The sequence below is a fragment of the Phacochoerus africanus genome, chromosome 4 (genome assembly GCF_016906955.1).
Source record: "Phacochoerus africanus isolate WHEZ1 chromosome 4, ROS_Pafr_v1, whole genome shotgun sequence".
Lineage (NCBI taxonomy): Eukaryota > Metazoa > Chordata > Mammalia > Artiodactyla > Suidae > Phacochoerus > Phacochoerus africanus.
Window position 1 is genome coordinate 49,258,824 of NC_062547.1, and position 12,328 is coordinate 49,271,151.

General features: G+C 46.3%; 1 protein-coding gene across 1 annotated transcript in view; it reads left to right on the plus strand.

The window, feature by feature from the left end:
• The first annotated feature begins 999 nt into the window (after nt 1–999).
• GALNT18 (polypeptide N-acetylgalactosaminyltransferase 18) overlaps nt 1,000–12,328 on the plus strand; it is a 370,597-nt gene continuing 359,268 nt past the window's right edge. The window contains exon 1 of the mRNA XM_047776277.1: nt 1,000–1,672. Coding sequence (XP_047632233.1) covers nt 1,438–1,672 — 235 coding nt within the window. The 5' untranslated portion in view covers nt 1,000–1,437. The remainder of the gene's footprint in view (nt 1,673–12,328) is intronic.

A 12,328-nucleotide genomic window follows, 5' to 3' on the forward strand; every position in this document is an offset into this window, starting at 1 on the left:
CAGGTTCTGAGAAGAAGTGAGTGTTCAGCAGAAAGCGATAATATAAATAAGTATTTGCTCTACTAACAAATTAGTGTCAGTCACTGGAGTCCAGCTATGCCCCTCTGCTGTCAGGCACAGCTGCCTCCCCCATGACATCAATCACAGACAGCATGTACGAATTTACAGTTCACAGAGAGCTTAATCCCACCAGGGATATTTCTGTGCAGGATCCCCTTATGCACTGGGATGAGCCTGGTCCCACATAAATGGCAACTGCAAGACACCGTTTGTCCTGAGAGCTAGACTTAAAAAAATCTAGCTAGGGGCAAAAATCTTCCAGGGGGATGGTGGTGGTGGTGGCCCAGAATCCCTTAGGAGATTCCTAAGAGGGTTGGCTCCTTTGACGGTTGCTGGGTCTGGAGACATCCAGGAAGACAGCTGACAGGGTGGAGGTCGAAGTGAGGCTAAGGAAGTAGTGGACGCCTGCGAGGCCCGACAAAGGGCAAGACAGGACAGGCGATCTGGCTCAGGCTTCCCTGGCCTCTCTGCATCCCGGCAACCAGAAAAAGGATTGAGGAGCGGCTGGTGGAACCAACGCGGGAAGCCCGGTAGCGGAGTCGGGTGAGGGGAGCTGAGCCGAGCGGAGCCAAGCGACCTCCAGAAGACTGGAGGTTCTGCGCAAGAGCAAGAGGTGGAAACCCACCCCCACCCCAGAGGTGGAATCTGCCGACCTAGGGCTGGGACTGGCGGCGTGCGATCTCCGGGAGCCTCAGGTCTGGGGCAGCCAGCGCGCGCAAGGGTGGAGGCTTAGGAGCGTCCCTGGAGGGCGGGAGCCAGGGGTGGCCAGCAGGTGGGGCCCGGGGACCGGACTCCGCCCCCCGCGCCCTCCCCGTTGGTCCTCGACCGCCCAGCCCCGGCCCCTCTCCCGAACCGGAGCGCGATTGGTGGCGGCGCCTGTCGCTCGGCAGGGGCCGAGCCGCTGAGCTCCGCTGCTTTCCCCGCGGTAGCTGCTGCCACCGCCGTCCTTCTAGCAGCGCGGGCTGGTCGGACCGCCGAGGCAGTCGGCGCCCGGCTATGGGAAGCAGAGCGGCCACGGACATAGGCTGTGGCAAAGTTTTCCAGACGCGCGTATCAGGGCGCGCGGCTGCCGACTACCCGTGACCGCTCCTAGAAAGGCTCGGAGATTTTTAATTTGGAAGAAAAAAAAAAAAAAAAGAATCCACCTCATTCCTTTGTCAAGCTCTGTCTCCCGGTGGCCAGCGGCAAGAGCTCCAAACTTGGGCACGGCGGCTCCACCGCCAGAGGTCCGGGCTTTGGAGAACGTCAGGCTTTGGAGACTCAGGTGCTGGGGCTCCCTGTGGCCCCGGACGTGCTAAGGGGTGTGAGCGCGGGGGAGCCCGGGGTGCGCGGAGAGGCGGAGTCCCCGGGAGCTCTATATGGAGGAGGGAGCCCAGAATGGTGTGCACCAGGAAGACCAAAACTTTGGTGTCCACTTGCGTGATCCTGAGCGGCATGACCAACATCATATGTCTGCTCTACGTGGGCTGGGTCACCAACTACATCGCCAGCGTGTATGTGCGGGGGCAGGAGCCGGCGCCCGATAAGAAGCTGGAGGAAGACAAAGGGGACACCCTGAAGATTATTGAACGCCTGGATCACCTGGAGAATGTCATCAAGCAGCATATCCAAGGTACGGGCGCCCCGGGAAACTTGGGCCGCCCAAGGGGCTAGGGAGTGCCCAGCAACGCACGGGGTGCGCTGGGGCTGGTGATCATCTATGGAGCGACTGCTGGCCTCTGAGGCCGCAGACGCCTGGGGGGCTACGTATACTCTCTTGCCTGAGTGTGGGACCCTCAGTGACTACGGCCGTGTGCGCTTCTCCAGGGCACACGTGTGTGCGCGGGGCTTCACGCGCGGGTGTGTGCAGCTCATTGGCGGTGTGGGGGCGCGCTGCGCACGTGTCCCAGTGTGCGTGTGACTGCCGGCTCGTTGCTCGAGGGCCCTTGGGATCACACACAGGTCCAGCTCGAGTGTGAGTACTTGTGAATGTTGGTGTGTATACAAGGGAGTGCCTGGGCAATTCAGCTCAGCCGCTGTAGGGCCCACGATGAAATGCCCCAGCGGCCCTAACTGTTGGCATTTAGAAGGCGCAGGCTGCGAGATGAGCTGGGCTAGGAAGACAGCACAGCCCCAGTCCCAGCCCCTCTGTGAGCAGCACATAGGTGGTTTGAAGTGCTGCCTTGAACCTGAGCCGTGGTCTTCACCTACACCATAGACTGCCAGTACAAGACCCTCTTCAGAAGCAGGTGCTGGCAGCAGGAAGAAGCTTGGGAGCCTGGAGCTCTGTCCACTGAGGTGGCGCTTCTGCCCAGTACCAGGAAAACTGTCTGGGCTGTGGGTGAAAGCCAGTCCCCCTGGTAGCTCCACTCCCAGACCTGTGGGGAGTAGGTCTGGTGCCTAAGACTGAGTTGACTGATTGCTCCAGACCATGGCTGGAGCCAAGGGGAAAATGGGGTACAGAGGGCTCTTCTCAGAGACAGAGAGCTCTGGGCATTGCTGGCACTGGTGCTGGGTGTGCACAAACAAGTCCATCTCTCACATTCACATTTCTCTCTCTTTTTTTTTTGCCGCTGCTCTCACTGTTTTCTACCAGGCGTGTGAGCTTCTTAAGGGCAGGGCAGGGCCAGCTGAGCCTAGTTCACTTGTAAACCTGGCAGGCCCACCAGGCTCTGGTTCCAGCACCGGGCAGAACTTGGCATGTATCTAGTTGAATATTTCTTGCCCAGGAGCACTCTCTTTTGTTTACTTGTGGGTGTCGGGATCCAACCCTTGCAACTACTGTCCTTGCCAGGGTGGGGACAGCTGCTCTCTCCATATTTGCTGTGTTTCTCCAAGTGTGCAGAATAGTTCCTTCCAGGGGGAGGTTTGGGTCAGTGCCCGAGAGGTGTACATATTCATGGTGCTTCCTGACTGACTGATGACTTCAAGTTCATGGTTCTGACACTTCCCCAGAAGAGGGGACCATTTATCCACAGCTTCTCTTTCATACCTGCCACTGCCTCTCAAACCTGCCACTGGGCTTGCTTGGAAAACCAGTTTATCTACTGGTGCCTGTTACTATGTTTCTTAACTTGTCCTTTTCCATCCATAGGTCTGGACTGGCAATTATTCAGCAGTAGAAGTACAATGTGTGCTCCAGGGTGATTCAGAATATTCCCAGGGATACACAGGCCATACCTTACTTTGACGTTTCCAATTAGCTTTCAGGTTTTAAGAGATTTTCATTCACAAATCGTGTGTGTGTGTGTGTGTGTGTGTGTGTTTATGTTCCTGGAAAATAATTCTCTTGTGCTTTCTAGTCTGGTTGGGGAGGAGGTGAGCAGGGTACTACTTTGGAAAGCAGTGAGGAGACATTATTAACCCGTGAGCTCATCCCAGAGTCCGCCTCTATCATGTTGAATATAGACCATGTCACATGATTTATAAGGCTCTGCATGAAAATGAAGGCAATGTGGAAGTGGAAAGGGCCCTTTCTGCTTTTGCTCCCTGGAAACCTTATAGCTGTGCCTTGTTTGGAACTTCCAGATATATACCTGAAAAAAATTGAGAGAGGTGGGGAAAAAAAGAGGGAGCAATACCCTTAAGACATGTGTTGGTTCAGCTCTCTTGTGTATATGCAATGACTATATTATGAGTTTTGTGGGTATTCAGGAACGACCAGACTCTCAGGATGGAAAGATGGAAGCCATAATCCCCAGCAGGATGGGGAAGGGTCAATAACTTGGGAAAGACTAGACCTGAGGCAGGGGGAGGGCAGAGGGTACTTGGCTTGTTGTGCCACGTTGCTATAGCCATGACCAGTGACAGCTCCTGCAGTGGTGCTAGAGCCATCCTGGAGCTAGTCTTTAGGGGCATTTAAAATAAAGTTAGAGGTGTTCCTGTTGTGGCGCAGCAGAAACGAATCTGACTGGGAACCATGAGGTTGTGGGTTCGATCCCTGGCCTCGCTCAGTGGGTTGGGGATCCAGCATTGACATGAGCTGTGGTGTATGTCACAGATGCAGCTCGGATCTGGCCTTGCTGTGGCTGTGGTGTAGGCTGGCAAGCTATGGCTCTGATTAGACCCCCTAGCCTGGGAACCTCCATGTGCTAAGGGTGCAGCCCTAAAAAAGACAATAAATACATAAATAAATATATTTAGAGATTTACCTAATTTTGATAAGGGGCCTCCAATGCTTGGGACTGGACAAGTGCAGCTCTCTGAAGGCAGAGGGTGAGAAAGAAAAAGATCAGAATCTCGTCCTTGATGATATGGGCTGTTTATGTGCAGTCTACTGCCAACTTTCCTCTAGTTAGTAGTGCTTTTTGAGCGATCCACTTTACTCCACTGAGCTGAAGGAGAATAAGAGATAGTGATAATAGTATCTAAAGATTATATAGCACCTGCTACATGCCAGGCACTTTTCATAGTGTTTTATGTATATCGACTTATTTAATCTTCATCCCCAGTGAGGTCCAGTGAGGTTGGTCATACTAGCTCCATTTTACAGATGGAGAGGTTGTATGATTTGTCTAAGGTCACACCACTTGTAGGTGTGTAGGTGGTATTGCAGGAGTTTAAATCTACCAAATGTGGCTTTATAATCTGTGGGGTTTTTTTTTGTTTGTTTGTTTTTTTGGCTTTTTTAGGGCCACACCCTTGGCATATGGAAGTTCCCTGGCTAGGGGTCTAATCAGAGCTACAGCTGCCAGGCTATACCAGAGGCACAGCAATGCCAGATCCGAGCTGTGTCTGCTACCTATACTGCAGCTCATGGCAATGCTGGATCCTTAACCCACTGAGCAGGGCCAGGGATTGAACCTGCATCCTCATGGATGCTAGTCAGGTTCATTAACCACTGAGCCATGGAGGGAACTCCCAGAATCTGTGTTCTTAACCACATACTATATTGTCCTTTAAGAGGGCCAGTGGGCCACTGGGGCAGCAGTTCTCTCCCAGCGTCATTTGATGGTGGCAGTGGATGTCCGAATGAGAGACTCCAGAGGATGCCCAAGGGATGATGGATTCATGGTCTTTCCACTTGGAGACTCTTCCATAGTTAAACTCAGGAAGTTCCAGGATTTGTTTTGTCTCATGCTGAGAGACAGAGGTTACATTTAGTTAAGAAGCGTTTGTGGAACACCCAGGACAGTTCCTGTACATTCTTCAGAGAGTACGTGTTGGATGGTCAAGTGGATGAATGAATGAATACACAGTGTAGATACCCAGAGTGCTGGTTAGTCATTAATAAAAGCATTTTCATTTTCAAGCAAATATGTTTCGCTTTGGAACCTTGCACAGGCTCCTCTTTGCTTTGGAAGGAAAGTTGTCCCAGAAGCTGCAAATGTCACAAAATGTTCTGCTGGATGTTCCATAGGACTTGCAATTAGAAGAGGCTTTGGAGCATCACCCTAGAGCTACGTTGTAGTCATGACTGAAAAGTTTATTTTCCTCTTGGGGGTTGCAGTGATATTTCATTTTAATTTGTTTTCTGATTGAATGATTTAATTAGATGCTGTTTGGGAATCTCTTGGGAATGTAAATTGCAGTTTTGATCATTTTTTTTTAACCAGATAGATGGTAAACGAGAGGGTGGATAATTCCAGATTTTAAAAATAGCATCCCGATGGATTGGAAACACAGAATAAATGGTAGTACAGGTTTGGTCTTAGGAGGAGAAAGACTGGAGGATTAAATAGAGAGTGCTGACAGGGGAGGCTGAAGTGTATGAGCGCTTGGGAAATGGAAATGTAGATGTACTTCTTACTGTGAAAGCCAATAGAAACCAAAACAGCTTCTCTTTTCCTTGATTGCTATCTTTTTAATTTGTGAAAGAATGTGCAAATATTAAAGAAAATATTTAAGTGTATAAAATTGCCTGTAATTCATTCTAATGTCACACAGCTATTTTACATCTGGGGCATTGCCTTCTAGCTTTGTCCATCTCACCCCATATTTAAAAATGAAGGCATCGTTGTGGTTTACATGCAATTTTATATTTTGCTTTCCTCAGTTTGCTTTTTGTTAGAAGCATTTTTTTTTCATGCTTTCTACATAGGTTATTGCTTTATTCCTTGGTTATCGAAGACCTAATATGCTCCAGGTATCACCCTGGGGAGGTATCTTTGAATACAGTAGTGAATCAAGACACTCCTGGTCCAAGTCCTAGTGAACTTGTTTTTATTTTTTAGGGCCACAACCGCAGCATATAAAAGTTCCCAGGCTAGGGGTTGAATTGGAGCTGCAGCTGCTGGCCTATACCATAGCTATAGCAACATGGGATCTGAGCCATGTTTGCAATCTACACTGAAGCTCACGGCAACACCAGATCCTTAACCCACTGAGAGAGAGCAGGGATCGAACCTGTGTCCTCATGGATCCTAGTCAGGTTCATTACCACTGAACCATGACAGGAACTCCCTAGTGAACTTGTTTTTAAATCTCTCTTATTCAATACAGTTGGGATTTAAGTTAGTTTATTGAAAAAATTGGTTAAAGAAGAGAATAAAACAAAATATTATATATATGCATTAAATATTTTACTTTAATATTTATCAAAAGGTACATTTATTTGTCAGCTTTTTGATGTAGGTCCAAGGCTTTGTCTTTAGGCAGGGTCTGCTAATTGCCTTTCTGATCATCTTCCTTGCATGAACCACTCCCATAAGGTCCTGTTTATAAAGTCTGATTTCTAGTTCTGTTTTCTTTAACATTCATTGAGAACTCGAAGATGTTTATGAAGCAGTGTAGTAGCTTAAATTTTTGTGACTTTTTTTCTGGTCTTTTGCAGTGATTTTGTTCATGTATAAATTGACTGCTAATTATGTGGCTACCTTCATAAAATCTTTCCAAAGCTTTAAATTAATTTTCTTAGAAATAGAAACTCTTTTCCCTAGTGGCCTAGTGTTTAAGGATCCAGTGTTGTCACTGCTATGGCGAGGGTTTGATCCCTGGCCTGGGAACTTCTATATGCTGTGAGTACAGCCTAAGTAAATAAATAAATAAAATAAAAGAAAGGAAATGAGAGCTCTCATCTTTTTAGCAGTCATATGCCATTGGTGTATATAACGTAATTAAATTATGCTGTTACAATGACAAGTATCAAGAGTCTAAACACATTTGGAAACAAACACAGTGGACTGTTGGTAGGCGTATAATTCAGTTGTTAGCATAAGATATGAATGGAGAGGGAGAAGCTGACACAGAGGGACAAAGGCATCCTAGGCTTTTTTTTTTTTTTTTTTTCTCACAGAATAAAAATGTGCATAATCTGGAGAGGTGATTAAGTGGAGGATTTTATTTTATTTATTTATTTTTTGTCTTTTTAGGGCTGCACCCCAGCATATGGAGTTTCCCAGTCTGGGGGTCGAATCAGAGTTGTAGCTGCTGGCCTATGCCACAGCCACAGTAATGTGAGATCTGAGCCTTGTCTGTGGCCTATACCACAACTCATGGCAATGCCGGATCCTTTACCCACTGAACGAGGCCGGGGATAAAACCTGTGTCCTCTTGGATGCTAGTTAGATTTGTTTCTGCCAAGCCACAATAGGAACTCCGTAAAGGATTTTAGAAGAGAACTTTCCCTGTATTTTTCATGACTGCATAATATTCCACCACCAATATACTATTATTCCCCCTTTTTTTTTTCTTTCCCGGCTGCTATGTGCAGTGGCTTAATGTGGGATCTCAGTTCCCAGACCAGGGCCTGAACCTGGGCCACAGCAATAAAAGCACCAAATCCTAACCACTAGACCACCAGAGAACTCCCAATATACCGTTATTGATTTAACCACTTGCCTATAACTGAACATTTGTTTTTCTGTTATAATTAATGCAGAAATAAACATCTTCACCTCATCTTCTTTTGAATAATTTTAACAATGTATTTCCAGAAGCGGGGTTACTACTCATTCAAAGAATACGAGCATTTTTTTTTTGTCTTTTTTTTTGCTATTTCTTTGGGCTGCTCCCACGGCATATGGAGGTTCCCAGGCTAGGGGTCGAATCGGAGCTGTAGCCACCGGCCTACGCCAGAGCCACAGCAAGGCGGGATCCGAGCCGCGTCTGCACCACAGCTCACGGCAACGCCGGATCGTTAACCCACTGAGCGAGGCCAGGGACCAAACCCGCAACCTCATGGTTCCTAGTCGGATTCGTTAACCACTGCGCCACGACGGGAACTCCGAATATGAGCATTTTTATGAAAGTTTGTTTTTCAGAAAGAAAGTCTTTTTCTACACAGCCACCAACAATTGTTTTGTGCCTGTTTCACAAAACCTGACTAGCATTGGGTGTTATCCTTCTTCAACTCTTTTTGGGGAAATGCAACTACTGTCAAATATTCTAGTCTCTGCTTTGTACTCCTTTGATTATGTAGAGCTTTGTATCTTCCTCCCAGCCCTATGTTTGTTTTAACCTCGTTTTGGTGTCCTTTACCCATTTTTCTCTTGGGATATCAGTTTTTGCAGTTTGTGTGTTTTAGATATGGGTCTTATTTCCATATAGCATTAATTAACTAACTAATTACACATTATGCCTGTGTCCGTATTCTATATGATAATTTTGCTTTACACAGATGCCTTAAAGGGACAGTGATTTTCCAACTTCGTTCCCAGCAGCCCAGGCTTCTGGAAGTTTTGATCTGGGACTTGGGCAATAAAAGGGTCAAGTGAGGTCTCCTGGACCCCTCCTGTATCTACTCTCTCCAACTCTGCAACCAATATGCCTCCTTTTTCATCTCTCTTATATTTGGTATTATGTAAAATATTTTATTTTTAAAAGGGCTCTGCTTCCTTTTACAAAAAGGTTGAAAATGGCTGTTTTGGGAGAAAAGGAAACAGACTGGTTAGGTTTCTGTGAGGGATGATGGTAGCATAAAGAATTCAAGAGAGGAAACAAATCTAAAAGGGAATTGAATTCCCAGGTAATATTCTTGTAACATCTATTTACCCTTCTGAATACCATGATTAATAATGTATTACATTATGTGACTAATTTCTAAATCCATTGTCTTACTTCATTGAGTCACGATCATCCCAACAATGTGAGAGATGGATTATTAACTGCTTTTTGTTTTCTAAAAGTTTATTAGGCATATTATGTGCATATTAATGTATATCAGGTCAATAACAGTAGGCTGCTCACCACGATTGCAAATCATATATGACTCTAAAAATCAGAAAATAATCCTAGGCCTGGAAGTTGGGAGTTGTTTCTTTTTTTGTCCCCTATAGCTTTTGGTTGTCACTAAGAACTCACTGGCTCACTGGTATCCTTCTCATCTGATCCTTGACTTGGCAGGATTGTAAAGAAGACATGACGTTTGCTAAATGCCGGAGATTATTTGAGGAAAGGGTATCATTTAAACAGTAAAGCTGTTTGTCCTTTGGAATGAACTGTGGCACGTGAAATTATATTAGTAACAGTGAATGATATTTTGAGAGAGTTCAATAGCAGGATTTAGAGGTTGAGCCCAATTATCTTTATTAATAGCCCAGGACCACATCATCACGGAGTAAAAAACCCTTGCCAAAGGATACAACTTTTTTTCCCATGGCCAAAGAATTTTCATTTTTATCCAGAAGTGTGTAGGCTGTAAAATAAATGAATTCCACATTCTTTCCCACTCACTTGACATAAATTATTATTTGCCCTTGATAAGTAGGTTGATGTAGAATCTCAAGGAGAATTCAGAATGAAATGTTGGAGAGCCACAGTCTGTTTTCTGGTTGGGAGGGCCTTGAAGGTCAGTTACTTGGGTTTGGCTGGTCTGTGTTTTTCCAAAGGTGTTTATGGGATTCAGAGCCACACACGAGATTACCGAAACATCTTCATTACCATCCTGTAGGATTTCCAACTTCGCTGAACTTGGAAAGCTACGTGAGTTATTGCCTTGATTTGGGGTTTGGGGGGGCTCTATAGGATCATTGCCCTTTTTGTTGCTTGGGTTCTATTCTGGAGATGAGGACAGACACGCTGCTCTGTGGCAAAGCATATAGGAAGGCAGTCCAGTTGGAGGTGATAACACACAGAAGTCCTTGGGGGAAACACAAAGCTGAACATGAGTGATATACATTCATCAGTGTAGCCAGAAGGCACCAAGATGGGATTTTGGGAGAAAGAGGATAAAGCATGAAGCTGGAGTGGCAGAAGTCCCTAAATGTGAGACAGGCACTGTGGTAGAGAACAAGGGGCAGAGGGGATTAGGTCTGCTGGTTGATGATCCAGAGTCTATGAATGCTGGGTTGTGCTTTTTATGCTGGCCCTAAAAGTCTCCCTAGGGCTGAAACAGCTTGAATTCTGCAGAGATTTGATCATTCCATTGTGCCTACAGTTGTCATCTTATCCAATCTCATTTTGCCTTTGGGGTCAGAGTCAGCTCCATTGCACAGTGCAATGCTTGAGCACAGGAGTTCTCCATGTTCCCCCCTGCCCCCCCACAACCCCGCCATTGCCTCCCCCCACATGCCTTCACATGCAGGGCACATACTCCAGGGCAGGGCCAGGATAATGCATGTAACAACATGTTACATTCATTCTCTATCTCTTTTTCTCCCTACTCAAGAAACATATTAGTATGCAAGAGAATGTGATAACCTTGAAACTCCTTCAATTGATAGTTAGACTCATTTGTATGCTTTGGGACTTAAAATTATTGCTAATAACAAACTACCACATAAATGTCCCAACATACAATATGTTGTGACAGTGACTCAGAACAGTTGATGTTCTGGAATCTTCTGTGTGGGTCTAGGTACTTTTTATGGACCCAGCTGAATGTAGCCAACTGGAGCTTTCAGCAAGAGGATTCCTGATTATATGAACACTAATGCGTGGGTAGTTTTTTTTCTGGCTACATGATTATGGATTAAAATATGATGCTAAGACAGATCATCCCAGTCAGTGGGAATGCATTTCTGAGATGTAGTTATCTTTCACTGCCCAACATTCAATTTCAGCTGAAGGTTTGCTTTTAGGAAATGAGGCTGCCCTTAATGATGCCAATGGACAGCCTTAAGTGTCCAGCCCCAATGAGACAGTGAAAGGTTTCCTGTATGATGGCATCAATAAATTGGTACTGAAGCAGGCAGACGTACTTTGTTGAGCTATGTTTGTTTTCATTGTTCTTCATGAGCTCACAAAAGTACAGTGTTTGAGGAGGGATTCAGAAACATGGCATCAGCACCCATCTCCCAGGACAGATAAGAACAATGGAAAAATGATGCCCAAAGAGGAAACTTAGGCCAACTCATTGGCATGAATGGGTTCATTCCATCCATATTCAGAGTTGAAGACTCAGAGTGGAGCACTTGATTGAGATGGTTGGGTGCTGCATCTTAAGCTCTGGTGCTTTGGCTTTAGCAGTCTGACTTGCTCATTCATCTCTGCCCCGTGGGGACTTAGAGTTAAAGGCCACTGAGATCCCAGGGAAGAGAGAAGGTAATTCAGGGACCTGGGCAGGACAGGGTTTGACATGTGAGCTAATTGACATGCTAGTGACATCCGAGGGCTTAGGCAAACAGTACCAAAATTGCTTGAGTCAATGAATATAGGAGTAAGAAAGCTAAGGGGACATTTGAAGCTATAAAAATGCCAAATGAGAATCGTAGCCAAACCCTTGATTTATTTTAAGAGCAACAGGCATGTAAAGAATTGAAGCTGTTTTGTATCAGAAAGAACAGAGGAAGAGAACTAGTCTTGTGTGTCAGGGACTGGGCTAGGTGCTGTCCATGCATGATTGCCTTTTATCTTTACCACACAGTGAGGGAGAAATTTAGAGGTGAGAACACTGAGACACAGCAACGTGGAGTGTTTGCCCAAGGTCACGGAGCCGATAGATGGTGGAGCCAAGAAGGGAAACTTTCTTTAGCATCTGTGCTCTCTCTAGAAGAGAAAAGATGACGATCTCACAGAGAGAGGACTAGGAGATCATTTCATCCAGGATTGTGTTCAGGTGTGAGCTTAGAAGCCTCAGGTCAAGTGGGAGACCAGTAGAAGAGGGAGTCAGAAAGGTGGCTTGGTCTATCCTTGTGTAAGAGAAACTTTGAGGTTGGGGTGCAGAGGGAGAAGGGCTTGCTTGAAAGGGGGAGTAAGGTGCCCGTGGAGGTGGGAGCGAGCCCTTTCTCTTGGATCACTGTGGGCTGCCTGGGAACTTGGCCTTGTAGGAAAAGCAGAGCATGCATTAGCTGCAGCCTAGAGCCCATTCAGATTTTCCTATGTGACTTTTGAGCACCGACAATGTGCCAGGCCCTCTTCTGTGCATTGGCAGTCATGTGGCTTCTGGGGTGACCAGTTTATCTCGTTTGCT